Source organism: Squalius cephalus, assembly GCF_949319135.1.
Source record: "Squalius cephalus genome assembly, chromosome: 21".
NCBI classification, from domain to species: Eukaryota; Metazoa; Chordata; class Actinopteri; order Cypriniformes; family Leuciscidae; genus Squalius; species Squalius cephalus.
The window spans coordinates 13969317-13997289 of NC_137142.1; the positions used below are offsets into that span (position 1 = coordinate 13969317).

A 27973-nucleotide genomic window follows, 5' to 3' on the forward strand; every position below is an offset into this window, starting at 1 on the left:
CGCAAAATGCATGCCGTTTAGTTTTGTTTGGGGCCAAAAGTCACATTACCTAATAATAGAGTTTAAAAAAAAGAAAGAAAAAAGGATGGATTAATTGAGAGATATAAAGTCATATTTGTGAGAGATGAGGGTATTCCTACCTACTATTATGGAAATGAGCTTCCACAGGTTTGGAACTATTCCTTTAAAACAAATACATTAATAGGCTTGATCCATGAAAACAAAGCTTCTATTCAAAGAGGACAAAAAACATTTATTGCGAATACATTTAATGAAATGTGTAGTCCATGTTACAAAACTATTTTAACAAAAACAGGATAAATTCAATGTTTGTTTGTTTGTTTTTTTAAGTATTTTTGCACACAAGCATCAAATGAACTCCTCTATAGGAAACCGTACATAAATACTTTCCCAAAACTATGTGATCTGATTACTAGGATTTGTGCTGTTTTAAACTGGCTAACCGTCTATCCCACACACTTGGCCCACTGTTAATTAGTTACCTGTATCCCTTGAAATAAAAAGAAAATGCTAGCATGCTAAGCGTGCGTTTCCTCCACCCAACACCAGGCTGGGTTGAGAGATTGTGCATGAGAATGCAATGGGCACCAGAGACATCGTATAAAACCAACACGCGGTCCAAGGGTGCTTCATTTCAGCTACAATCACGTTCGTCCAGGTCCAGGAAGCCTTTGACATTGTAATAAAAAAAAGGTTTGTAAAAAATGTGTAGTCAAATGGCAATTTCTTAATAGAAAAAAATGTTTTATGCAGTTCGGATGCCAGCCAACCCTAGATGCCAGAATGTTCAAGTGAACGTGCTTTCACCATTAAGATGACCTGGATCTCCATCCCCGAATAAATAGTTCATCCTTTTTTAGCAGCTACATTTCCAGTTCAGCATAAGAAAATTTAATAGAATGAATTGTTAAACGAAAATGATAAAAATGAACGTTGTACATAAATAACACTGAACAAAAATACCATAAGGAGGTTTGATTTTCCTAATAATGAATAAAACATTCAAATTATTTAAAAAATTGCAGTAGAAAAATAAAAACGATAAATTCCACATTCACAACAGACTAAATAGAAATAAAATCAACAACAAAAATAACACTGATATATTTTGCTTTACCTCCAAGAGCATATTTAAAACCGCGAGGAAAAAAACTAAAAAAACAAAAAACTGAAAAATGTCTGTTTGCAGTGAGGTATTCGCTTCCGATCTACCAAGGTTACTGAAAGAACTTGAGCCCTGCCACCAGGAAGAACTTTTCCAGGAAAATCTCAGAGTCCAGGACGGCGATGTGGGCTGCCCGGCCAATCAGGGAGTTGGCGGTGTTGGGCAGCGCATGGATGACATCGTAACGCACCAGGTTACAGTCTTTGTTCTGAAGCACAGGGAGCAGAAGGTTCTCGATCATCTCGGCATACACTGGACCTGATCGCACAAGTAGATGGAGAGTTCAAAAGTTTGAGGTTAAGGTTTTTAAAATGATTTTGAAAGAAATCCTTTAAGCTCACCAAGCCTTCATTTATTTGATAAGAAAAATACAGTAAAACAGAAAAAAAAGTAGTGCAATACAGTAAAAATAAATATTGTGAAATGTTAATAAAAATGAAAATAGCTTTTCTATTTTAATATATTTTTAAAATGTAATTTAGATCTGTGAGGTCAAAGCTGAATTGTCGGCATCATTACTCCAGTCTGCGGTGTCACATGATCCCTCAGAAATCGTAATAATATGCTGATTTGGAGCTCAAAAAACATTTCTTATTATCTACGTTGAAAACAGTTGTGCTGTGGAAACTGCGATGCATTTCAGGATTATTTGATTAATAGAAAGATAAAAAGAAAAGCATTCATTTGAAATAGAAATCTTTTGTAACATTATTTTTGCGATCAAATTTAATTCAATTTTAGCACAAAATGTCCACGTACATTTTTCTATATGCCAAATAACATACATGCATATTCATGCATATAATGCAAAAAAGTTGCATTTTAAATAAAAGTCTTTACTATCACTTTTGACCAATTTGATGCGTCATTGCTGAATAAAAGTATTATTTAAAAAAAAAAATTATATATATATATATATTAGGCCTGCATCTAACGATTATTTTTGTTGTTGATTAATCTATCGATTATTTCTTCGATTAGTCGACTAATCTAACGATTATTTTTCCGATTAATCTAATGATTATTTTTGGGATTAGCTGATTTATCCATTGGCAAACTTTCCAATAAATAATAAGTACAACAATATATCAGCTGTATTTTGAAGAGGGTAGTGCATCTGTATATTATTTTAACATGAAATCTATGAATGATGACAAAAAAAATTGTATTTCAGAAAGGGTAATTATCATTTTATTATGAAATATGCGAACAGGAAGCATTTTAAACTTTATTTTTAACTAATGGTACTATTTCATAAAATGTAAGATACAGTCACAGGCCTATTTAGGAAATGTGTTTACTATAGTCTGTTATTAATTACTGTAGTGGGAGTATGATTTACTCAATTAACTTGTCCGAAAGTGCACTTGTGTTTATCTGCAAAAAGGTTCACATACACTAGATTAGAGGCTACTGTTAATGTAAATATAACGTTAGTCGTTTGTTTTTAAAGTCTTACATTAGAGACCTGTGCGGGAACTGATTTCTCCCTTAATAATTCCTAAAAAGCTGACATCTCAGTTCATCGCGATCTCACAAATCTCTGTTATTATAAATGAAACTGGCTGCACAATGAATCTTTCATAATATCTACACTTTTTTTCTATAATCAGATGATTTGCCAGTATGCAGAATTCAGCACTGAACAAAAAGTCAATTTTGAGCGGTGAGGGGATTCTATCTTAAATGCATGTGATTGGCGTTCAAGAAATCAACACACATGTCTGTGATTGGCTACATTGTTCAACGCTGCAAACATGTTATAAATAGATAGAGACTCTGGCCTGTAAATCGTTTCTATTTTGTTTTAGTTGTTCTTGTTGCTTTTGTACAACAGATGAATGACAATTTATTCGTTGTTTTATACAATGTTTAATTTATAGATAATTCTATTTTGTGGGAGTCCCGAGAATCGTTTTATTCTCCCGCAACCAGCACACACACACACACACGAGTGCATTACTGCCCGCGCCCGCACTCGGCCATCAGATCTATGTTCCCGCACCGCACTCTGTTGCGTTGGGTCCCGCAGGAGTGCAGGTCTCTAGTCCACATATGCATACACAACTTTTAAAAACTGGCAAATGCACTGAAAGCTTGATCGTGGTCTGTCATTTTCACCATGAGCGGGAGCAGAAGCCGCCAGATATTTAAACGTAAATAATGTGACGCATCGACGCATTTCATGCGTGTCGACGTATTTTCATAGTCGACGTAATCAATGACGTCGACGCGTCGTTGCGGCCCTAATATATATATATATACATACTATATATATATTATATATATATATATATATATATATATATATATATCTTACTGACCCTAAAATTGGTTGAATGGCAGTCAAATTGATACTGGACATGAGGGCCAATAAATGATGTAAATATATATATTTTTTGGATATATATTTTTGGAACCGTTTCTTTAATTCTCACCAGTCTGTTTGTCCTTTAAGGCTGTTTTGCACATCTCGATTCGGGCAGAGTGATAAGGGACGTAACGGTCTTGAAGGGACCCCACCAACACCACGTTCTTAAAAAACTGAAGACCTGAAACAGAGTTTAAAAGGATTGGATATGGAGAAATCCAAATTAACATTGGCTTTGTGAAACCAGAATGACATGACACTCACCTGCTTTCTTGCTTAACTTGTAGAGAAAGGTCTGGCGTGGGTCTGAGTGGTCACGACAGGTCAGCTGCAGCAGAGAGCCAGATTTCTTCCACTTCTGCATAAACCACAACCCTGACACAGAGGAAAAATTATAGTGGTTCCTTAATACAGTTTAACGTAGAGTGGCTCATAAATTACTGTCTTCAGAAATCTGCTGAGTTTATGACCACAAGTTACCGGTATTGACGAGGGCCGAGCTGTTGTACAGCGTGCCAAGATGAGGTCCAGACAGAGACAGAAACGTGTGGAGTCTGCTAAGATAACACTTAAACCTGGGACGCGTCAGCACAGAGCGCACGATCAGATTTCCCAGAGAGTGACCCACAAAACTGAGAAGGACAACACAGTGATTCTGTTACCCTAAGGCTGGATGCGTTTTAGTTCAGAGTTTAAAAATATGAGCTTGTCTAAGCAATCAACAAGGTCAAATTAATGTGCAAAATGGCACACTTGGATTGACCTCCATGTCTGTTAAAACCCACAAGACCCCAGGGTCTCATTTGTCATTTTATAGTGCAAAATCATGCATCAAGTGCGCCCCCTATGAATTTTTTTAGTCTAGTGTTTGAAATACAAATATTTAAATGATTCAATGTGAATACTTTAAATAAATGCTTTTTTCAATATAAAGAAAGCCTTGTAAATCAATCAATATGGCTCCTTAATAATAAAAAAAAAAAATGTTACACTGGACAAAGTCATTGATTTTTTTTTTACAAAACTAGGGAAAGGGGGAAAAAAAAAATCTTGAAGTTTAATCCATGTTTGTAGATCTTTAAAAATACTGTGATTTTCTCATATCTGAGTGTAACTTTTTTATATATTTGCTTTTGAGGAAAAGTTCTTACCTTATCTTGGAAACTGTGAGGTTGTAGATTTGTATGTACTGCACTATTTCATCCAAAAGTCTGTCTGTCATTGACTCAAAATCTGCAAATGTGTCATTCTTGAATAAAAACACAAGAAAATCAAGGTTAAAGTTTCAAAACATCAAATTTTAACACTGTTTCTAATGTTCAGTTTCTTTTCCAAGCCAACTGAAGTTTTTCTTGTTTAAAACCATGTCCAGTGATTTTACATATACTTTATATTTTTAAAGTACGTATTAAAAGTACATCTTTATCAATTCTCCAAACTGCCCATCAAATCCAGTGCATTCATGGGACGTTTTACCTGATTGCGCTCTGACATCAGGAAATCTATACGAGCACCAGGTAAACCAAGCTCCAGATAAGTCTTCACTAGACGCAGATCTGCACTGTTACCTAAAGAAAAGGTTTATAAATCAATGTGAATCTGTTAATGTGGACTTATTCAATTGAAAGAAACAGAAGAGTGTGACTGCTTACCATCCAGGCCATGTACACACACTATGAGGTGTATGCCCTCATCACAGTTTTCATCTTCATCCATGCTGAAATATGGCACAGTGGACGCCAGATCTGCCACATCACTGTACAGGAACCCTGGCAACTTTAGTTGCTTCAACTCCTCTTTTGCTTGGACAAACCTAAAGATTCACACACAGGTATTAGCTCATGCATCTGCAATCCACAGTTTCTATATATTATGCATAAAAAACATGAACTCCTTGCTTTTAATGTACTTCCAAAAAATATCTTGGATTACCAGAATCCAAACTTAATGTGAAACAGCAGTTGATTTCTCAAATTTGCCATTACTGTTGTAATTTATATTAATTTGCATTAAATGACTGCAACATTTTATAAAGGCAGTTACAAGAGGTTAGTCAGGTTACCTAGAAGAGTAGCCTAAAAAATGTCAAAAATAGCTATATGGCTACTGGTCAACATTAATACAATACACCTAGTGTGACCTAGATTACATCTGTCAGGAAAAAAAAAAGTTTTAGAGGCGGATCAAGTCATTGAATTTTGATGACAGATTATTAAGACAGATCTTTTTCTACACTGGGGTTCAAAAATGACATTAATACATTTATTTAGCAAGGATGCATTCAATTAATCAAAAGGCAGTAAAGACATTTATAATGTTACAAAGGTTTTCTTTTTTTTGTTAAAAATGCTGAGTTTTTAAAAACTTGACAAAAAAAAAATTCACACAAAAAAATTAAAAATAATTACAACCGTTTTCAACAATAATAATAAATACTTCTTGACCACCAAATCAGCATATTAGAATGATTTCTGAAGGACCATGTGACACTAAAGACTGGGAATTCAGTCAGCACGGGAATACATTACATTTTAAAATATATTAAAATGGGAAACTGAGAATAAGAGATTTATTTAAAAATCTTTTTTTTTTTTTTTTTTTTTTAAATCAGCCACAAATTTTTGAACACTGCTGAATCACGCATAAAAAGAGAATCATGTATAAAGAAAGTAAACACGGCAATCCTTTTTTTCTTTTGTTCCTTGTGCATGGCAAACTGCAAAAATAAAGGGGAAGGGAAAAAAGAAAACTCACGCTGTCATCTGAGCAGTAGGGGCACTCTTGTACCAGCACATGTCGTTGCTGGTTGGAGCTGGTCCAGGAGGCCGTGTCTGCAGGCCGGCTGAGGGAATGTATGTTTCTTGGAGCTGTTCCAAACCCAGGTGATCATAAAAAAGGGTTTTTCCCTCTGCTCCCCCATCCTCACACCTCCCTTCCTCCCCTGGGAGTCCATTAACATAAACCAGCCCGTCTGTCTCCTCATAGTAACCGTTCTCAATCATTTCACTTTCCTGCTCCTCCTCCTCCTCCTCTTCTTCATCATTGGCATTGGGGCAAGTCTGAATCCCCAGTGTCACGGCTGCAGTCTCCAATGGGCTGATCTCAGATATATCAGTGCTAGAGCGAGAGCCGAAGTAGTTCTCCACAAAGCCTTTCTTCACCAGGTCCGTGCTGCTAGTGACTGATGTACTGGACTGGACGGCCGTCTGAGGCTCACTACATGTTTCTGGCCCCAGGCCTACACCACTTGGAAATTCTGTCTCGGTGGATCCCGTCGGCCTGTCAGGAGCAGAAGTTTCACAGCAGGACTGGAGAGCAGAGTGCTCATCGTGAGACACAGGCCCATCTCCATGACTGATGGAGGGTTTCTGTTGAGCCAAAACTCTAGAGCTCGATTGCAGGAGGCTGTGAGATTCTCCTGAAAAGATGAGACTCTGTTCCTGCACCAGGATGCTGGACTTCCTGCTAGTGTCCTCTGTCTCCACCTCATCATCCGAGGGGAGGGAGTTAATGGAGGTAAGGGAAGACTGGACTCCACTGATGCCGCTGGTGCTCTCTGGATTGAGGCCCTCCAACGTGGTGGTTCCTCTGGAGGCAGGGCTGAGCGGAGGTGGTCTCTGGTGGGTGCTCTGTGGAATAAGCTCTGTAGGTGCCTCGAGGCCAGAAGCAGCAAAAGGAGAAGGGGAAAACGGTGCTAGCTGTGTCACAGAGCTGGGCTCACTCTCGATTCCGGAGTCTGAGAGCCTGGAGGAGGCTTGAGGAACACAATCACTCCTCAGTGCAGCTCCACAAGCTCCGACGAACGTAGCGCCATCCCCAACTCGACTCTTGAACTCAGAGAAATCGGTCTGTGTGATCTCTGGAACATCCCTCCTGGCGGTTGGATCTGAGTGGTGCGGTAAGAGAATAGTGACCTTATCGCCCTGGTAGGGGTCCTTGTCGCTTGGTTTAACATCAATATGTCTGAGCCCAGCAGGTGGATGTGTCAAATCAACTCTGGCAGCTGCACTCTGTGCGGCTTCTGCTCCAGTACCTGCCTGGGGCCTAGCCTGCATTTGCAAACTCGAAAGATTGGAAAAGCTGTCGCTCTGGACACTGACGTTACCTTGAATGTCGCTTGTGGTGCAGTCTTTAGCACAATGTGTGGTTGCAGTTTCATTTTGGAGGATGCATTTGCCTGTATCATCTAGATCGTCTTTCGGATTGCACTGAGCATCAACTTCTTTGGACTTGGTGGTCGGTTCCCCACGAGGAACCTTCAAGTTCTTGTAGCCTGTGAGGACCACAGAGTCTTTCGAGGTTTGCCTGATCAGCTTCTTTGAATTTTCAGTCTTGGCATTCTTCTTCAGCTTGATGGATTTGGCTTTGGATTTGAGGGGAGGCTCATTTTGTTCAGGCCAAGCGGTGGTGAGGGCAGCTTGCTGCTTATCTGGGCATGGACCAAGGGCTCCCAATCCACTAGCAATGCAGTCTTTTGAGTTGGACCTTTCTGCTTTAGTGGACATAGAGCCACTTCTGGTGTTGTGGAGACCAAGCCATGGACCATCACGATCTTCAGGGTAATAACAATATAGTAAGCAAGTAGACTTTGGCAGACATATTAATCCAAAATGACTACAGTACATATAATACAGGGACTGTTCCACTGGTGCAATTTGAGATTAAGGACCTAATGCTGATAATTCCTGAAATGCCCTATGAAGGTTCTGAAACTTTAAGCTTTTCATTACCAAATATATCTTTAACCACTATGCCACACCCAGTGTATTCTAAAGAAATCATGAACTAACATAAAATGGATTTGAAATAAAGGTCTCATCCTTTTTACCCTTCGTTTACACCCTTTAGATCAGGGGTCTATTCCTGCTCATGGAGGGACAAGATCCTGCAGAATTTAGCTACAACCTCAATTAAACACAGCTAACCAAGGTCTTCAGGATTACTAGAAACACCTAGCCAGGTAGTTTGAATCTAAACTATGCAGGAAGGTGGCCTTGCAGAAGCATGACAGATACCCCTGCTTTTGTTTGTTTAATCTAGCAAAAGTATACTTGAAAGCTTGCATAATTGAGGCACTTCAAAACTGTTTATCAATGGTTGTGACACAAAACGTAAGCAAGACACATGTGGTATTAATAACTTAGGTGAAGCACCTTTCTCACTGTAGAAAGCATTTTATTGTAAAGTAGTGCAAGAGGAGTCATTAATAATTTCAATACATTTTCCCAGAAGGCATTTTTAAATTAAAAGACACAAAACTCCAACATTAATTACAAAATGTGCTTTTTCCCTTTAAAAGCAAAATCATTTTTGTGCATTGTGTTTTTTTCTTACGAGCTGATGGCTAAAATGATAATCGAAGATTATCATGTAATCGATCAAGGAGTGCCATTAAACATACCTTCAGTAATGGATTCCAAGTATCTGTCCTCAAAGATGATTGGTAGGGAGTTCACATCCCCATCCAGATCAGCACATTCAACAGGAAGAGGGGGTAAGGACAGGAAGTAGGAAGAGTTCTTAATAGCTGTGGTCATCTGTTGGTGACTGTGAGCACTGTTGAATACAGAAGTTCATTTGAATTATCATGAGAACTGACATGTACTCTTCATGCTAAATAACTACATTACAGTAATGATATTTTAAGACATACTGCAGTTCCTGGTAGGCCAGCGCACTCTGTCTTGGGTGTTCAAGACAAAAGAAAGCTTCTGCAAATCTTTGCACCTAAAAATAATAAATACAAGGTAAGTAAAGCCAAAAATATACTCTGCACAGACACTTCTTACAATGCAACAACAATTTCATGCATCTTCGTGTCATAAAATGTGTCAGAATATAATGCAAATGCAATGCATAAATATGCAAGTATGCAAATATAATATGCATATGGTAGAAGTAATCTCAGAGCTCACCCGTAGTGTGTGGTGCTCCTGGGCCAACAGCGCAGAGACGCGCTCATTCAGTGACACCACTTCCAGAAAATTCCCCCACAATGCCATAAGCAGAGAGCACAGCTGTGCCAAATTCATGTTCACCAGTTCAGCCAACTCATCTGGGCTCTCTGCCCTCTGCTGAAAGAATCCATACACAAATATATTATATATATATATATATATATATATATATATATATATATATATATATATAAAAAAAGTGCAGTAAACCATCATGAGGCACCAGTCAAGCCAAAGGGATGTATGATTGACCTTAACATATGATACAAGTAGGGATGCACCGATATGAAAAGTTTGGCCGATACGATAATTATTTATATTTGAAAGAAAGACGATAGCTAATATATTGCTTGCTATATAATTTTTGAGAGCCTGATTACAAAAACAAAAGTCTCACCATTAAAAGTCATGTCCCAAGCACACAATTATAATGTTCACATTATTTTATGTAGCCTATATGACTTGTACTTAACTGTATTTTCCTTTTTTGAAGGGATTCCAAACATATTTCAAGCAATTCAAAACCATCATGGTGAACAGTGCACATCCGAAGTGTCTCAGCTGAAGGAAATCATTTATTATTTATTGGCTTTAATATATCGGCCAAATTTTCTTATCGGGCCAATAACGATAACATTAAAAACGATCATATATCGGCTGATATATTGTACATCCCTAGGTACAAGTAATTTTATATTACAGTAATGGTATATCTCACAATGTATTTATTTTAGCTGGCAATTCAACAAAAACTATTTATACAAGAAAAGTTGTAATGCCTATTTTTGCATAATCCAGTGAATTATCTATACTTGAAAATTGATGGATGCAAACCAAAATACATGATTATTTAAAATATTTTAATATTTTTAAAATTATTTAAAACAGTGGTAACCAGGGGGTCCGGGGCCCACTAGGGGGCCTAGGTATTTTTGACAACTCTGTGTTTCTTCGCATGTAAATAATGTAAAACAGTTTATTTTGTCTTACAAACTAATGTAATAATAAATAATAAATGTACATTTAGCATTTTCAGAAGAGCTGCCCTGTCATGCAAAAATCTAAACATGTTTGTGTTAGTAAATTGCTCAGTGCAAAGAAAGAGAAGTAATGGGAACCTGATATTTCTTTGTTCTTTCTACATGCGTCTAATAGACATGAACAAGTTCTTTGAAAAACATCTATGACCTTTGAAACATGTCTCGTCTTCATGCTCTATGTTGACTATGATTTCAATAATAAACATACATTTGCATAAAGCATCCATATTTATCCATGCCCATGTTGATTAGAGTACTACAAACTTGAAAAGTATTAATTTAAGATACATTTAGAACAAATAAAAAATGTGCGATTAAATGCGATTAATCGCGAGTTAACTCATGACAATCATGCGATTAAATTTTTTAATCGATTGACAGCCCAAATATATATATATATATATATATATATATATATATATATATAGAAAGTCTTAAACTATTATACAGACTTCACTTGATAATCATGACATACCTTGACTTGTTCACAAAGCTCATTAAGTCGGACCTCCACATCAAGTTTTTCTAAAAAACAAAAAGAAAAGACAGCCGAGTGAAAATGTTGTTTCTACAACAGCAGTATGGAGTGAATGAGAGACAAGGGTCTGTCTGAAGAGCCTGTGATTGGCAGCACATGAGAGGGAGCTAGAGGAACAACAGCACAGGAAGTAGGAGTCAGAGGACAGAGAATACCAGCAATGTTCAAGCATTTAGACTGATCCAAAGTCAGCCTGAGATCTGAGATACTGCTAAAGGAAAAACGAACTAAGCTGAGCTAAGAACTCCCTCACTGAAGGACATTCGTCATTGACAAACGTCCAAGTTAGGGGGAACAGAAGAAAGAAATAGAGCTAAAAAAAAGACACAAATGAAAGGCAAGAGGCGTGTGGAGCTGAGGTTCGGTTTTGGAGGGACATACCTATGTAGACGTGCCTTTGGTCTCGAGGGTAAGGTCTTCTGAGAACTCGTTCATAAAGGACCTGCATGCTGGGCTTGGCTAGTGGTAGGATTGCACATATAGGCACGTTTAAAACTTTCACTCACCCCTTTTGCTGTTTGAGCTTAAAATGAACCCTTAAATACATGCAAGTTCAGTCACTAGATGCATTCGGTCAGAAGCAGCCATAGGTGAGTAGTTTAGCTTTGAGTGAGTGAGTGAGTGAGTGAGAGAGAGAGAGTTTACAGTGAAAGTTCTGAAGGAATTTGTATTAAAGACAAAAACAAAAAACGGGAGATAAAAGGATCTGCTTGCTGATACATACTTAAGAAAGAGGGCAGAGGCACAATTGAGGGACAAAGGCTTATTAGAAACACTCTAACAATATGCTGGTAAGTAAGACATTAAAAGGTAAATGTCCAGAACAGCAGCTCTTCTTTAGTCTCTAAGAAGTGAGTGGATGCATTAGCATAAGTGAGTGAGTATTCAGTGATGGGCTCTGATGAGATTTAAAATAAAAATTAATATGTGAAGGAAAATAATACAATGCATATAAAACAAAAACATAAAATAAATATATATAGACAGTAGGGGTAGACAATAAGCAAAAAATATGTTAAAAAAAAACTTTAGCATATACAAGTTTAAATATAATCACATATAATTAAACAAAATTAAACTGCAGTATATAAAAGTTGAAATATAATAAATATAATCACATATTATTAAACAAAATTGAATATATCACAATATACAAATATTATGGAGCAATGATTCCAAAACTCCTGAAGAAAATTAGTCCCGGGGTCAACAAGCTTCTCTGAAGGTACTTCCAAGGGTTCCATGGAGAAAATGATATATGACGCTAGATTATTTATTTTTTTCAACTTCATTCAAATACAAATTTTTCAATGCTCACCAAGGCTGCATTTATTTGATCAAAAATAAAGTAAAAACAATACTAATGAGAAATATTATTAAAAAGTTTAAATAACTTTGCTATATTAATACATTTTTAAAAATGTAATTTATTCCTGTGATTATAGAAGCTTATTTCCACCATGGAATAAAACAATTAAAAGATAATTGCACTTTTTTCTAGCAATTCTCATTTTTTCCAAGTTTACATCTCACAATTCTGACTTATAATCAGAATTGTGAGATATAAACTTGCAATTGTGAGTTATAATGTCCAAGACTGAATTTTTTTTCTCAGCAATTCTGAATGTATAACTCGCAATTGCGAGTTTATATAACGCAATTCTGAGAAAAAAAAAAAAAGTCAAAATTGTGAGATAAAAAGATGCAATTAATTAGTTGCGGAAACAAGGTTCCATCCTGTGATACCAAAAATTACTTATTATTATTGTTGAAAACAGTTCCACATGTAACAGTGCTGCTTAATATTTTTGTGTAAACCATGAAAAAGTCTTTAACAGAAAGTTCAAATAAAACAGTATTTCTTCAAAATAAATTTTTTTGTAACAATGTAAAAGTCTTTACTCTCACTTTTGATCAATTTAATGCATCCTAGCTGAATAAAGTGAATACATTTTGGACGGTAGTGTATATTGCTCACGCATACACATACTGAAGCTCAGCGGTTAAACCGGGTTTAGTAATGAAACTTGGTTAAAATAACACCATTTCTGAAATATTTAAGCAAAACATGTCAATTAGTTACCAAAATGCCTTATACAGGGTCAATGATTGAAGTGCAGTGTAAAAATGTTGTAAAATATATCATTTCAGTCTTCCAACTCAGGTTGGAAACCAGAATTTCATTCTTTCAGTTCTGATGGGACTACGTACCTAGCTCCAATCGCTGGGATGCGGGCAGATTCTTGGTCAGGGAGGTTAAATAACAGAACAGGCCCTGATACGCCTGCAGCAAGCTGGCACACATGTTCTGGTGCAGGCTGAAGGCATGCTGTAGGCACTGATCCGATACCAGGAAGGTTTTGCCCTGCAAATCATAAAAGAGAGCTTTATGCATCACTGAACGTTGTATGAAAAGAAGAGGCATTAAGAGTTTTTGCACTGTGCTCAAAGCCAGCTCCCCTTAGAGATTCAATCTATTACATTTGAGATGGGTTTTCTATTCAATGAAGGAATAAAGTTTTAGTGAACTCTAGAGCTCACTACAGTCTGACAGGCACCTTAATGGCAGCTTAATGTGACAAGGGTCTCAAGAGATTTGTTGTAATGTAAAAATCACATCATCTCATTAACTGCACAGCAACAACTCAAGCCTTTTAGTTACATAATGATGTCTATTTATGGATAGCCTTGAAGCTCTCACTGATATCATGAGAAAAATCACTGCGTCTGTTCTTTGCTTTCTATATGCAACGTCAGCAAAGTGTTTTTGTGTGCTTTCACACCTGTCTCATTTAGTTCGGTTGAATCGCACTAGAGTTCGTTCAGTTCTGTGAGGTGTGAAAAGGAACCAAAACGGCTGAAAAATGCTACAATAGGGGCTTTCGCACCGGAACTAACCACCAGGCTGGTTCCCAGAGAACTAATGGTTCCCATAGGAACCTTTTCCCGATGCAGTCGCACCACCAGTAGGAACTCTGAAGTGACGTAAGCTTCATTTTGAGAACACCAGAGTCTGAGCAAACAAACAGTGCTCGCATTCTCCGTGTTCATTTGGTTACGATCTGACCAACAGTCCTGTCTAATACGTTTTTAGATAGAACTATTATATTTAAAAGTAGACAGTATATGAAACGTTATAAGCGTATGCTGTGTGGTTGATATCCAGTGTTGCTAGCTGAGCAGAAATACATAATCATGTTTCCCTTGGTCCCCTCAAAGTTGCGTTGGATTTTCTCCTCAGCGTAAAGGTTAAGAGGCCCATCTATCACTGTTTTCCATGTTCGTAGAGTTAGTTTCTGTTAGTTTAGTTTTTTAAATGGTGGGTGCTGGTGTTTCGCGTGCGTTTGTCCAATCCGCGAACACAAACGCCACGGGTAGTTCCTATAGTGCTGGTTAAGACCCTACTCTGAAGTAGAGCTAAATTAGTTCCTCCAAAAGAGTTCTTAGAACTAAAATCGGTCCTAGTTCCTGTGGTGCGAACACGCCGACATCCGGGTACTTCCGCCAATAGTTCTAGGAACTATGAAAAGGTTCCTCCGGTGCGAAAGCCCCTAATGTATAATATTTTGCCCTTTGGCCTGGACCAAATGAACAGAACTACAGATGTGACTAATTGGATTAAAACGGAAGACACTGCACTCATTTGGCTAAAAAAAAAGGTTAATTCAGGTTATATTTGTGTGTGTGTGTCTTACATCTGGTGACAGCTGCTTGACATAGGTGGTGCCGAACACCACAGATTCCAGTGGTGGGATGAGAGAGTCTTTGCTCTGTGCCGGAGCGTTACGATTCAGCCAGGTGCTTTTAACAGGTCGTGGGAAACTGAGGGGACAATCAAATTCAAAACACACATTTCTACTGATTTCAAAATAAAGGCACAATATTCAAAACGTGCACCTTTTTAAAGTATGTTTTGTCAATGAAAAGATGTTTTGTTTAAATAAATGAAAAATACTTCTGACAAATACACTCAAGTTCAAAAGTGTGGGGTCGGTAAGATGTTTTAATGTTTTTAAAAAAAAGAAGTCTCTTCTGTTCACCAAGGCTGTATTTATTTGATCAAAAACACACCAAAAGCAGTAAAATTGTGAAATATTATTACAAATTAAAATATTTTATTCAACTTTTTTTTTTTTTTTTTTTTACATTTTACCATAATGTAATTTATTCCTGTGACGTAAAGCTGAATTTACAGCATCATTACTAAAGTCTTCAGTGTCTGATTTCTGAAGGATTATCTTTCTAATATGCTGATTTGGTGCTCAAAAAATATTTCTTATAATTATCAACGTCAAAAACAGCTGTGGCGCTTAATATTTTTGTCAAAACTGATACAATTTTTTCCAGGATTCTTTGATGAATAGAAAGTAATTTTACATAGACTTTTTTTATCTATGTCTTTACTGTCAGTTTTAATCAATTTAATTAGTCCTTGCTGAATAAACATAAAAAAAAAAAAAAAAAAATTATATATATATTTGCATGGTAGTGTATGTTTTAAATTATATTAGATATTTTGACATTGGCCAGTGTGACATGAAGTTAATTTTGCATTGTTCTATGTGTATAAAGCATAGATGTTTGTTTGTCCTGGAAAGCACAGTAGGTCTTTAAAGCTCACAACCTACTGTCTTCACTTGTGACATATTCATGATGACTACTGTGATCTGTAGGTCCAGTTCTCCGTGTACTGCTGACCTGATTAGAGGTTGATGCAGGGCCACCAGTGATGCGTGGATAGTGGCAGAGATGACAGACAGGTGGAAGTAGTCAAACATGACATTGACGTGCTGGTGGATGCCTCTATGGAGGCTAAAGTGCAAACGCAGCGTTCGACTGCTGATGCTCTGGAGAGAACTAGGGTCCTCGGGCCTAAACACAGACAAAAACAAACATGTTTATATGTGAAACAATTGTCTAACCATAAATATAGGCAACAGTAAAATCTGAAAATAGCATTCAGTTATTTGTCTACATACGAGTAGTCGCCATCGGTGAAAAACAGGTCCAAAGACAGCTGAAAGTCCATTTCATTTAAGGACTCTTCCACCTGAAGGGGAAAATACACCATGACCATCATCACTAGTGATGCATACAGAGGTAGATTTTATCACAGAGCTCATAGTGTGACTGTTGTTTGAGTCATTAGAGTCGCTCACCTTCTTTGCATCTAGCAGCATCATGACTTTGAATACGAGGACGTCATTGACTACAATCTCCTCATTTTTGTAAAGGATCTGAAAGGTTTTGCTGCAGCCCACATCATCTTGAACTGTTGCTGGGAAAGCCAGATCTGAACCTGAGAGAAAACGCACATTAGAAGGGCTTTACAAAGCTCAGATAGATGTGCTACTCTTCGGAATTGAACCTATAAAAAAAACATACCAAACAATCCGTTGACTTAACAGAAATAAGCTGGTATTTTTTTACAGTTCTGTCGTTTGAAACTCTTGCTTTCTTTACAAGCAAATATGGCATGACAAAGTGAACCAATACAAGTTTGACATCAGTGGTGCCAACATCAAAATTCATTAACCGTTCGTTGCAAGATGCGCAAACACTATCGATGTCAACCTACAGTACACATGCTTTTCAGACACAAAGCTAAATAAATTAATAAAATAAAATAAACTTCCAAATCATACATGCTGCCCTGATACTTCTATGAGGAGAGGATGTGGATGGAGTAAAAAATAAATCTCTGTTTGAAAAGCCGTGTCTGCTGTGAGACTTCAGTGTAAACGCCCGCTGCTGTGATTGGCTAACATCTATGCATATGAAATAACTATTACATGTGGAACTCTCTCAAAAACTTAAGCACGTTTTTACTATTACAGCTCTCAAGGTTAACTAATCATGAAAAGTCTTATCCTTACAACTCGATTTCTGCACGATAACGAATTATTTCATCATAACTAACACACAAGAGATTAATTGATTATGTAACCAAAGACTAACGATAAAACGGACTTTGTTGAAATGGGAGTTTTGGCGAGAGTCCAGAACTCAGTCCCTGATAAACTCGAGATGTTTGATTGACAGCTCCAGCGATTGTAAAGGAAGCGTTCTTTGATCGCTTTCTATGTATAATTTAATGACAGTTTAAATAACAGATTATTTTAATCCTACTAAGAGAAACAATGTGAAGTTGACCGTTTAGTCACTGGTTTGATTTACTGACACATAGACAAAGAATGACTGTACATGAATCATTACCTATTACCTATCAGAAATCACTGATCACGATCAGGCATTAGAATTAACACTTACATGTTGTCACATTACTGTATGACTCTCCATATCGTAAAAGTCTGTTTGCAAAGCCTGCGCCGAAATTGCGACTGATTTACCAAAGAATTCAGAGTTTGATGTACCAAATACAATTAAATAATGCTCAACTGAGACATTCATATTGTTGAAAATAAATACCACATTCCTAGCATTAATATCCTTTGGAAGTTAATGTTATTTTTAGTCCAGTGATCCTGTATCGTTCTTCTCTACTCGTCATCTCTTTAACATGCCAGTAAGCAAGGGCCAAAGTTGCAATGATGAAGTAGGAGTTGATTTTCTTCTGCAGAGGCGGTCTTTTCACCTATAAGCACATTCCGCAGTGAGTCGTTCTCTGGGCTCAGTTTCAATAAAAGCTGTTTTTGGACTAATAAAGGATGTTTTCATTTCTGAAACTTGCAGGATATTTTTATAGTATGATGACCTCTTATATGTCAAAAGCTCAGGGAAATTTTGATTTCTCAGTTCATGACCCCTTTAAGAGAGCCGAAGGCTACAGCTTTAAGAACTATGTTAGAAAGGGAAGGTTAGAGGGAAGGTTAGACGTTTAACCCTTATAAGTGAAGATAAGCTGCATTCCTATGCAAAATATCGCCTGAAGAAATCCCTGGAGGTATTGAAGCATTTCGGTAGCAAATTTAAATTTTAATTATTGATTATGTAATATGCAAAATGGCAAAGCAATATGTAAAATGGCAATGTATTTTCATATTTAAATTTACATTTTCCCTCCCATATGTGTAACGTTTGGGGCAAAATTATCATTTAAATTCAATAATATAATTTTCGTTTGCTGTTTCCTACTCTAGTTTTCATATGTAATTTAAACATATTGCTTTATAAGTCGCAAGATTCAAATGAAACAAATATCTAAAATATATCTGATTAGATATGTTTAACAAGTTACAAAATACAGTCTGTTCTACTGGCAAAACAGGATGAGGTCTCAGGGATCATCAATCCAGAAACATTCAATACAACTTAAATTACATTATAAAACAGCTAGCATCATAGTTTTAAGCCCAATTAAATGTTCTTTAAATAGTCATTTAAAATTTAGTGAACATTTTATGAAGGTTAAACACAGACTTCCATTTGTTGAAAAATAAAATGTGGCATCTCACTTATGATTATCTATCATCAACCATACCACCATCGACTGCACTGAATGAGTCACGTTTATTTAAGGTGTATGAGGGTTTTTTTACCTATGGGATGCAGCAGACTGGCTTCCACCCTCTGCGGGATCCGTGGCGGCACCTTCACGCCAGCTCGGATCTGATAGAACCTGTCAATCCAGAAAGAAAAAAAAACTGTTTTCATTAAGTATTCGAGAAAAGCAAATAAAATCAAATAACTGATTGAAACAACGTTATACCATATACCACAGTTTATACACAACCAGAGAAGTTCAGAAAGCTCAGGCAAAGCTTTTTTTTTTTTTTTTTTTAAGAAATTAATACTTTTATTCAGCAAGGATGCATTAAATGGATCAAAAGTGATAGTACAGACATTTATAATGTTACAACAATTTCTATTTCAAAAAAAATTTTTTTTAGGGTTCATTCATACACATTTTTACCAATACATTTCCATGACTTTTCCATGACTTTTGAGGCAAATATTCATGATCTACTGTTCCATGATAGACTATGTATAATAAGAATAAAAATCCATCCAAAATCCAAAGAATATAACGTCACGTGACTGAATGGCAAGTATTTGTTTAAACAAAATTATCAAACATACATTCTATTATACAGATTATTTGTGAAACAAATTTCCATGATTTTTCCTGGAAATAGTGAATAAAATGTTAATATGAACCCTCTTTTTTTGTACTTTCTATTCATTCAAGAATCTTGAAAACAATGTATCATGGTTTCCATAAAAGTTTTCAGCATTGATGATAATAATAAGTAAAAGCTTCTAAAGCACCAAATCAGCATATTAGAGTGATTTCTGAAGGATCATGTGACACTGAAGACTGTTTTTTTTGCCATCACAGAAATGAATTATATTTTAAAATATATTCAAATACAAAATCAGTTATCTGAAATTGTAATAACATTTCACAATAATAGGCTACATGAAAAATGCAGTTACTGCAAAGTTTAAATCAGTCAGCTTTTTTTTTTAATGTGGTTCTTAAAAAAGAAGAAGCCACTGTGACCGTCAAAGAGACCCTCTCAGTTCCTCATTTCTACTCAGAGCTCGACTTAATAAACCAGATCAGAAAGCTTCAGCACATGTCTGTATCCACGCAGCTCTGTTTATATCCTGTGCCCCATCCTCCCATGCATTTGAAATGAAAGAGGAAGCTCAGGCAACCAAAATAGAGCTGCAATTATCCTGACGAGAATATCATGACATCAAAAGCAAGAGGAGATAGGAGGTAAGAATACAAAGGGCTGGCCAGAACACAGATCTGGGAACAGGAACAAACAACTAGTCCCCTTACAGGAGCTGAAGAGTAGAATGAGGGTTGCGTTAAGCTTCCTGTCGCACAGCTGAGCAAACCCGATGGCTCTCTGTTTTTAGTTAGACCCACGGCGACAATGTCAGCAGATGTGGAATGTTAGCCTGAGGTTGCAAACTGCTGTGCTGACACCAAACAACCCTATTAGCACTGCCGATAACACAGGGTTTCTTCCTTTTCATTTGAAAAGAATCCCTTTAGATGTTTACACTGCATCATAAAAAGAGCGCAGTTACGACAAGTGTTGGGGAAGTCACTTTTAAAAAGAATGCATTAGGCTACAATATTGACTTACTCCCTAAAAAAAAAGTTACTAATTGCATTACTTAATTAATTTTTATGGAAAGTAATGCATTACTACTTTTGCATGACTTTTTCTCATCTGGGCTGGGCATGCTTTTTTGTGTTTTAATAACACATTTTTTTTTCTTCTATTTTTAGCAAATGTAAAAAGGCCCTTTCACACAAAAAGTGAAACGAATAAGACTCTGAAGGAAATTCATCTGTAGTGTAATTTCTCTTAATATGGGGGCAGGATAGGTGTCAGTTAATAAATTGGAGAACAAAGTAACTTGTGTTTCTTATTTAAAAAATTTTACTGAAATTTTAAATTTGAAGGTAATCCGTTACTTTACTAGTCATTTGAAAAAAGTAATCTGATTACGTAACTCGCTTTACTTGTAATGTGTTAACCGACACTGCTTACAACATCAATTCAACAACATATTTTTAGAACAAACACATTTTTACTTTGGATATCTAGCAAAAATAACTTTATATGCTAGTAACTGCCATACTCATCATCATACTCATACCTCGCACCCCTAGTTATATCTAGTGACTGGTTTTGAAATGTGGGCCGCACTTGTAACTTAACCCTTACCTGTTCTAAATAAAACTTGGCTTTTCATAGAGCACAATGAGCTCTAGAGATTACATTAAATTAGGATCTTGTGCGTTGAAATACTCACGTATTGAAATACATACTTAGGATAATACTAGGTATGGAGTGTTCAGAAAAGATCTGTAGTGAATTTGGGTCATTTCAGGTTGAGTCAAGTCACCTTTATTTATATAGTGCTTTCTACAATACAAATAGTTTCAAAGCAGCTTTCCAGTGTTACCAGGAAAATTATGCATTTCAGCTGTTGTTCAGCTGAAGTCAGTTCAGTGTTGATTCAGTTCTGTTGTAAAGATCATCAATTATTAAAAAAGTTGATTTAATCTATAAAGCAGTTCTGCAAAAAATAATGTCATCGTCCAGCTCTGATCAGTTCTCAGTCAGATCAATAATATTGTTGACACATAGATTGAAACTTGTGCAAACTGCAGTTAACCTCAACTGTATTCTGAGATTATCTGATAATTAAAATTTAATTCTCACATTAAATATGTAAATGCATTCAGCTTGTCTATATCCATGATCTACATTATTCATTAGTGGGGTTTGCGCATCATGTCTTGGATTAATCAGCTCTTTCTTTAAGAATCCTTTCATGAAAGTCTTGAACCAAAACAAGTTTTGGGTGAGTAGACTTTTAATGGAGGGACAGAAAGTACTTAATATGTATTTTACATACAGCACACAGTGAAAACAATATGAATGTGACAGTGGGCAACTGGATATAGCACAGCATATGTTAAACTGAAGGATTTAAAGTTTTTCGATCGCGTCTCCTGTGAAGCTGATCTTCTGTTCGCATTCACTCACTTCGCATGGACCGACCATCACTCGCAGTAACACGTTTATGCAGGCTACAAATGCACACTTCACAAGATATCACAGCTGGATTCCATTAAATCTGCAAGCTTTGTGAAATTAAATGTTTATTAGATATTCAGAGGTTTGTTTAAATGATGTAGATGCGCATTTGCTGAATGTTGATGGTGAATGAGAAAGTATTTTAGCCTGATTGTTTGCCTTTTCTGTTACAAATAATATAAAAGCAAACGCTTTACTTTTTCGCATACCATTTACTTTCTTTGTTTACCAGTTCTGTCTAACAAAGTATTAGATATGACTGACAGAGATGGTAAACTAATGAAGACGGAGAATGTGAGTGAGCGCTGTGTGAACAGGCGCTGCCATTCTCTTCTCAGGCATTGGTGTTCTCAGCGCCGGCCGTCAAACTAAAAGTCCGTATCGCCATCAAAATAAAAGTCTCTCTTCCAACACATCGTCCAATTAGAAAAACTTATCGGCCGATGCCGACATTTAAAAAATGCCATATATCGGCCCATATATCGGCCGACCACTACTCATTGGTTCTTGCTGAAGGTCAAAAGTGCTGCGTAACACGAGAATGAACCTCATTGGTTCTTGCTGAAGCTCAAAAGTGCTGCGTAACATGAGAATGAACCTCATTGGTTCTTGCTGAAGCTCAAATGTGCTGCGTAACACGAGAATGAACCTCATTGGTTCTTGCTGAAGCTCAAATGTACTGCGTAACACGAGAATGAACCTCATTGGTTCTTGCTGAAGCTCAAATGTACTGCGTAACACGAGAATGAACCTCATTGGTTCTTGCTGAAGCTCAAATGTGCTGCGTAACATGAGAATGAACCTCATTGGTTCTTGCTGAAGCTCAAATGTACTGCGTAACACGAGAATGAACCTCATTGGTTCTTGCTGAAGCTCAAACGTGCTGCGTAACACGAGAATGAACCTCATTGGTTCTTGCTGAAGCTCAAATGTGCTGCGTAACATGAGAATGAACCTCATTGGTTCTTGCTGAAGCTCAAATGTGCTGCATAACACGAGAATGAACCTCATTGGTTCTTGCTGAAGCTCAAACGTGCTGTGTAACACGAGAATGAACCTCATTGGTTCTTGCTGAAGCTCAAATGTGCTGCGTAACATGAGAATGAACCTCATTGGTTCTTGCTGAAGCTCAAATGTGCTGCGTAACACGAGAATGAACCTCATTGGTTCTTGCTGAAGCTCAAACGTGCTGCGTAACACGAGAATGAACCTCATTGGTTCTTGCTGAAGCTCAAATGTACTGCGTAACACGAGAATGAACCTCATTGGTTCTTGCTGAAGCTCAAACGTGCTGCGTAACATGAGAATGAACCTCATTGGTTCTTGCTGAAGCTCAAACGTGCTGCATAACACGAGAACGAACCTCATTGGTTCTTGCTGAAGCTCAAATGTGCTGCGTAACACGAGAATGAACCTCATTGGTTCTTGCTGAAGCTCAAATGTGCTGCGTAACATGAGAATGAACCTCATTGGTTCTTGCTGAAGCTCAAATGTGCTGCGTAACACGAGAATGAACCTCATTGGTTCTTGCTGAAGCTCAAACGTGCTGCGTAACACGAGAATGAACCTCATTGGTTCTTGCTGAAGCTCAAATGTGCTGCGTAACACGAGAATGAACCTCATTGGTTCTTGCTGAAGCTCAAACGTGCTGCGTAACACGAGAATGAACCTCATTGGTTCTCGCACATCAAGTGTGCTTGAGCTTCCGTTTAGCACAACTGATGTGTGAGTTGATGAAAGTTTATATGTGAATAAAAGCCTAAATTCACTCTGTTCATTATATAAAGCAATTGTGTCAAAAAGCAAAAACTGCTTGATTCAATATGGATTAGTTTTTGGATCTCTTGAACTTCTTGAAGCGTCAAAGTGGTAGTTGTGTGGACTGTCAATGAAGAGTACAGAAAGCTCTCAGATTTCATTAAAATATCTTAATTTGTGTTTCGAAGATGATCGAAAGTCTTATGGGTTTTGGACGACAGGAGGGTGAGTAAATGATGCCAATTTTCATTTTTGGGGTGAACTAACCCTTTAAGGTGCGGTCACATTAGTGACATTTCTGTGAAATTTTGCAGGCTAAAAAGGTCCATTGTCACTAGTGTAGCGATGCATGAAGCACCGCTCGCATAGAAGTCACTTTCAATCTTAGCGAAATCTGCCTGTTCAAGCAGAAACTCAAACTCGCATCAAGTGAAGCTCCCAATTGCATGGATTCTTATTAAATGTAATTGTTTGCAGAGCAACGGTAAATGTGACAACATATTTACACTGCAATTTAAACCGTATAATAATGCAGTTATTAATCAGGTTACCAGCCAACTGGCAATTGTCATCTCTGTAGTATTTACTCTGTTAATCTGGCAATCGGCAAGTGTTAATTTTGGGCCTTGACTGTCTGTAACTGACTGAAAAAAACTGGTTGAAACAGCAAAGTATTTTGAAGTGCCCCTCTACGCAAGCCAACTAATGGAGAACCAATCAGCAACATGAAACAACTGTACAAGCAGACACTTGTGACGTGCCTGAACAGAAATAATTGTGAGGAGACTCCTAAATTATGAATTCTAAGAAAAGCTGGTGCACATTTAGACAGAGAAGCCGAGACTCGCGCCGGCAAGCAACGGCAGGAATAACAGAGACTGTCTAGTACTGTAAGAAAGCATTGCACGTTGTTATTATCAGTAAAGATGATCTCATATGGAATGTCTAAATGGAGATAGTTGCAGGCTGCAAGTGGTAAGTTTTAGCAATGTGCTCAGCAATTACATTTTTAATTCTTTTAATTCTATTCAATGTCAAGAACAAACCAGGGTTTCCCAATTAGGCTCAAAATTGAGACTAACTCGTAGACAAAAAAGCGCTACACACATAAATTTAACTTGACAAAAGGCAAGAATTTCAGAACAGGAACCTGAACCTGGGGAAGAAAAACGTTAGAAAACCCAATAGGGATGCATATTGTTTACACTTTTGATTATCATTCAGTTTTGTCTTCCTTCCAACGATCACATCTTAATACAAATACATGCCGTCGTTCTTCATCATTTGTCTATATAAACTAGACAAACTTTCTAAAGTAAAAAATCCAACTTGATGGAGAACAGGTGCCTGATAAAGCATTATCATACCAAAGTATCCTGTGCAATCCATTCCTCTTTCTTTGTTGTTTCAGTCATGGCTGCCATCCAAGATCATCTTTGAAAATATTTTATCTGTGTGTGCTACCCAACCTGGAATGACACTTTCTACAGAATAAGATCTTTAGTGGAACATGTTCTTACCCTCTTTGGAAGAGATCCACATTATAGAACTTGTGGAGCTCCACAGAGAACTCCACCGTGGCCTGGACCTCCGTCATGCTGGATTCAGGGCTGGAGGACGGCCTGTCTCAAACGATCTGCAGCAAAACTGTGCAGATACAGAATATATAAACAAATTCATCAGTTGTGTCATCAATAGTGGGAGGACCGGAAAATAAGTTTAAACACACTGAAATTTAACCAGAAAATACATTAAAATATAGAAATGTGCATATTTTCTTTAACATTTTTGCACATGTGCATCCAACAGTATATGAGTATGCACACTAACAGAATAGCCTATTAAGTATCTAGCTTTGTGTGAGGAGCAGATCAAAATATACACTATTGTTAAAACATTTGGGGTTGGTAAGATTTTTAAAATAAGTCTCTTATGCTCACCAAGGCTGCATTTATTTGATCAAAAATACAGTGATAACTATAGTCACATATTATTACAAGATGAATTTGATTTCCATTTTAATGTATTTTAAAACTTATTTTATTCCTGTGATGGAAAAAAGTGAATTTTCAGCATCATTACTCCAGTCTTCAATGACACGATCGTTCAGAAATCATTCTAATATGCTGATATGGTGCTTATTCTTCTCATTATTATTATTGTTGAAAAAAGTCGTGCCGCTTTTTTGTGGACACTGTGATACATTTTCAGGATTCTTTGATAAATAGAAAGAAAAGAAAAAAACAGGACTTATTTAAAATATAAATCTTTTGTACCATTATGTCTTATCTGTCACTTCTGATCAATTTAATGCGTCCTCCTTATGAAATAAAAGTTAATTTCTTTAAAAAAAAAAATCGTACTAACCCCAGAGTTTTACAGTACTGCAAGTACACTGATAATCTTCCCATTCCCTGAAAAACACAGAAATAAAAGCATACAGGTTTGAATCAACATTAGGGTGAGTAAATAATGACAGAATTTTATTTCTGATATCACTCACTTGCACTCGAAATGGAACAGAATCTAAAAGTAGTTTGAAAAACTCTAGAAGTCGACTAAAAGTCAAAAAGTTCCAAAAAGAACCCTCATGCACTTTCACATGCAAACAAAATGCCCTTCCACTTCACCAAGCAACTCTGACCCAAGTTCATGAAACGAGTTTGACTACCTCCTGACATTTAAACTCCACAAATATAGCAGAGGCATCCACGTCTGCAAGCATGCATGAATTAACATACAAGACGGTGTATTCTCAGCGCTCTTCACCTTAATATCTTTAAGCACTGCCTGTGCTTGTTCTGAATTACCAGAGAATGCTTTCACACACCCCACAGGCTTTCAGAATGATTCACCCTTATTTGCAAGTCACAGTTACAGTACTGAGGTGTGATGCAAGATCCTGACAAGTCCAGAACACTTCAGAGGATTCGATGCAAATAACTCCGCTATTGCTGGCTAGACTCTCCCGCGGGGGTCTCTGGAGGATTTCATGTCCTTTGTGGCATTATCAGGGACTTAAGCTTTCATTAATACAGATTAGCTACCTTAAATGAAAGGCGAACTGCAGTCGCCGATCACATGCAAACCACAAAGTCAAATCAGATCAACCACAGCAAGATTTTCCTTCCAAACATGTGTTAAGCTGGTGATAAGAGCACAAGAGCCCTGTCCCACTGTCTCAGCGCTGCGTACGCAGATACGAACAGAAAACAGGCCATATTTGTGTAAGGACTGCCACTTTCCTTCCTTTGAGCTGTGCTTGTGAAAATTGAGTAACGATATTTCTTATTGCTCTACTTCTTGGCATATGTTCATATTCTTGTGTTTTCTGCTTTCTTCCTCTCTCTCTCTCTCTCTCTCTCTCTCTCTATTGAGCAAAAGAGTCAAGATAAGAAGTAAAAATCCTATTCAGTTCTGTAGCTATTTAGTGATAACATATTTTAAATGTTGAGACATGCCTATCAGCTCAGTCATGTTTCTGTACGAGCCAGAAGTCTGTTATTTCAACTTAAAAAAAAATCAAATTCCCAATTAAATACTACATTACCTACAATTCTGAAGATCCACAATTCATAGGAATAATTTATGTACACACTGCCTTGTACCTTTTACTGACTTTTAGCCTATGTGCTTCAAAACAAAATAAGACTTTTTTTCTAATCTTGATTTATTAAAAAACCTAATGGTTTATTTTAAGACTTAGAAGTCCTACAAATACTTATGGAGAAAATAATGGGGGAAATATGTTACATTGAAAATTGAGTGATTTGGGTCTATGTATGTAACGTAACGTGTGTGTGTGCGTGTAAAAGATAATTATCTAGGCTGTAAACGACTCACCCGTCCTGACTCGGTTCAGTATCTTCTCTCTTCATGTTAACTGATCAACACAATCCTATATAAAAACACAAATAAAACGTATTTAAACCTAACTAATAAATGTTTCATGTTTCTAAAATGCAACGTTCAAATAAGCATGTGATTGCATTTGATAATTCAACTACCTATTATCAATTTCATTTGATTTTCAGTAATATGATTAACAATTTCTCAAATACTAAAGATTTAAACATGATTTGTTGAACAGCTTTTGTTTTTAATTCCTACTAGGGCAGTTAGCTCTAGCGTTAGCCTGTTTTGCTTGTCAAATGACCAGCTTTTACAAACATCACACTATTTGCGTAAGTTAACGGACACGTTGTCAAACCTACAAGCTCAAATACAACAAACAGTAATAGTTTATCAAATATCTGGCTGCTATGTAATTGAAAACCACGTACATGTATCCGCTTCGGGAATTTGGGCCTCAATCCGCGGGCTGGATTTCAGAGCGATCCCGCCTCGACGCTCCGATCACTACGCTGCTTAATTCCTCTGCATGTCGATTAAAATTCTGTTATGTCCCGTCCTCACAGCAACGACTTAAAAGTCCAGATCGGTCGGATTGGATGAAAAATGAATCACATCTCCGTACGGTGTGCGGTGAGAGTCGTAGATCATAAATATTGTCTAAACTTGCTGTTAGAGTGAGTTTTAAGGGAGGCGCTCACACAACAAGCCGGTACAACACCGGTCACTATCAAAGGCG

General features: G+C 37.0%; 1 protein-coding gene across 7 annotated transcripts; it reads right to left on the bottom strand.

Annotated features, from left to right (window-relative positions):
• Positions 1 to 229: 229 nt before the first annotated feature.
• On the bottom strand, positions 230 to 27972 carry fam135a (family with sequence similarity 135 member A). Of its 7 annotated transcripts, XM_079854549.1 has the most exons (23): positions 27666 to 27968; positions 27226 to 27280; positions 25750 to 25796; positions 24903 to 25029; positions 18592 to 18671; positions 16252 to 16391; positions 16072 to 16142; positions 15791 to 15964; positions 14788 to 14914; positions 13304 to 13457; positions 11474 to 11551; positions 11030 to 11079; positions 9473 to 9631; positions 9211 to 9284; positions 8959 to 9113; positions 6312 to 8109; positions 5210 to 5370; positions 5034 to 5125; positions 4709 to 4806; positions 4038 to 4189; positions 3822 to 3932; positions 3625 to 3738; positions 230 to 1444 (listed from the first exon to the last, which is right to left on the bottom strand). In XM_079854549.1, exons 4-23 carry the CDS (start codon positions 24977 to 24979, stop codon positions 1239 to 1241), a joined length of 4071 nt encoding a protein of 1356 aa, XP_079710675.1. In that variant the 5' UTR covers positions 24980 to 25029; positions 25750 to 25796; positions 27226 to 27280; positions 27666 to 27968; the 3' UTR covers positions 230 to 1238. The 7 variants fall into 7 exon arrangements, with proteins under 7 accessions (XP_079710675.1, XP_079710679.1, XP_079710677.1 ...); XM_079854553.1 differs by lacking the exon at positions 11474 to 11551; XM_079854551.1 differs by lacking the exon at positions 25750 to 25796 and having other exon boundaries at positions 9473 to 9628; positions 27666 to 27966.
• Position 27973: the final 1 nt, after the last annotated feature.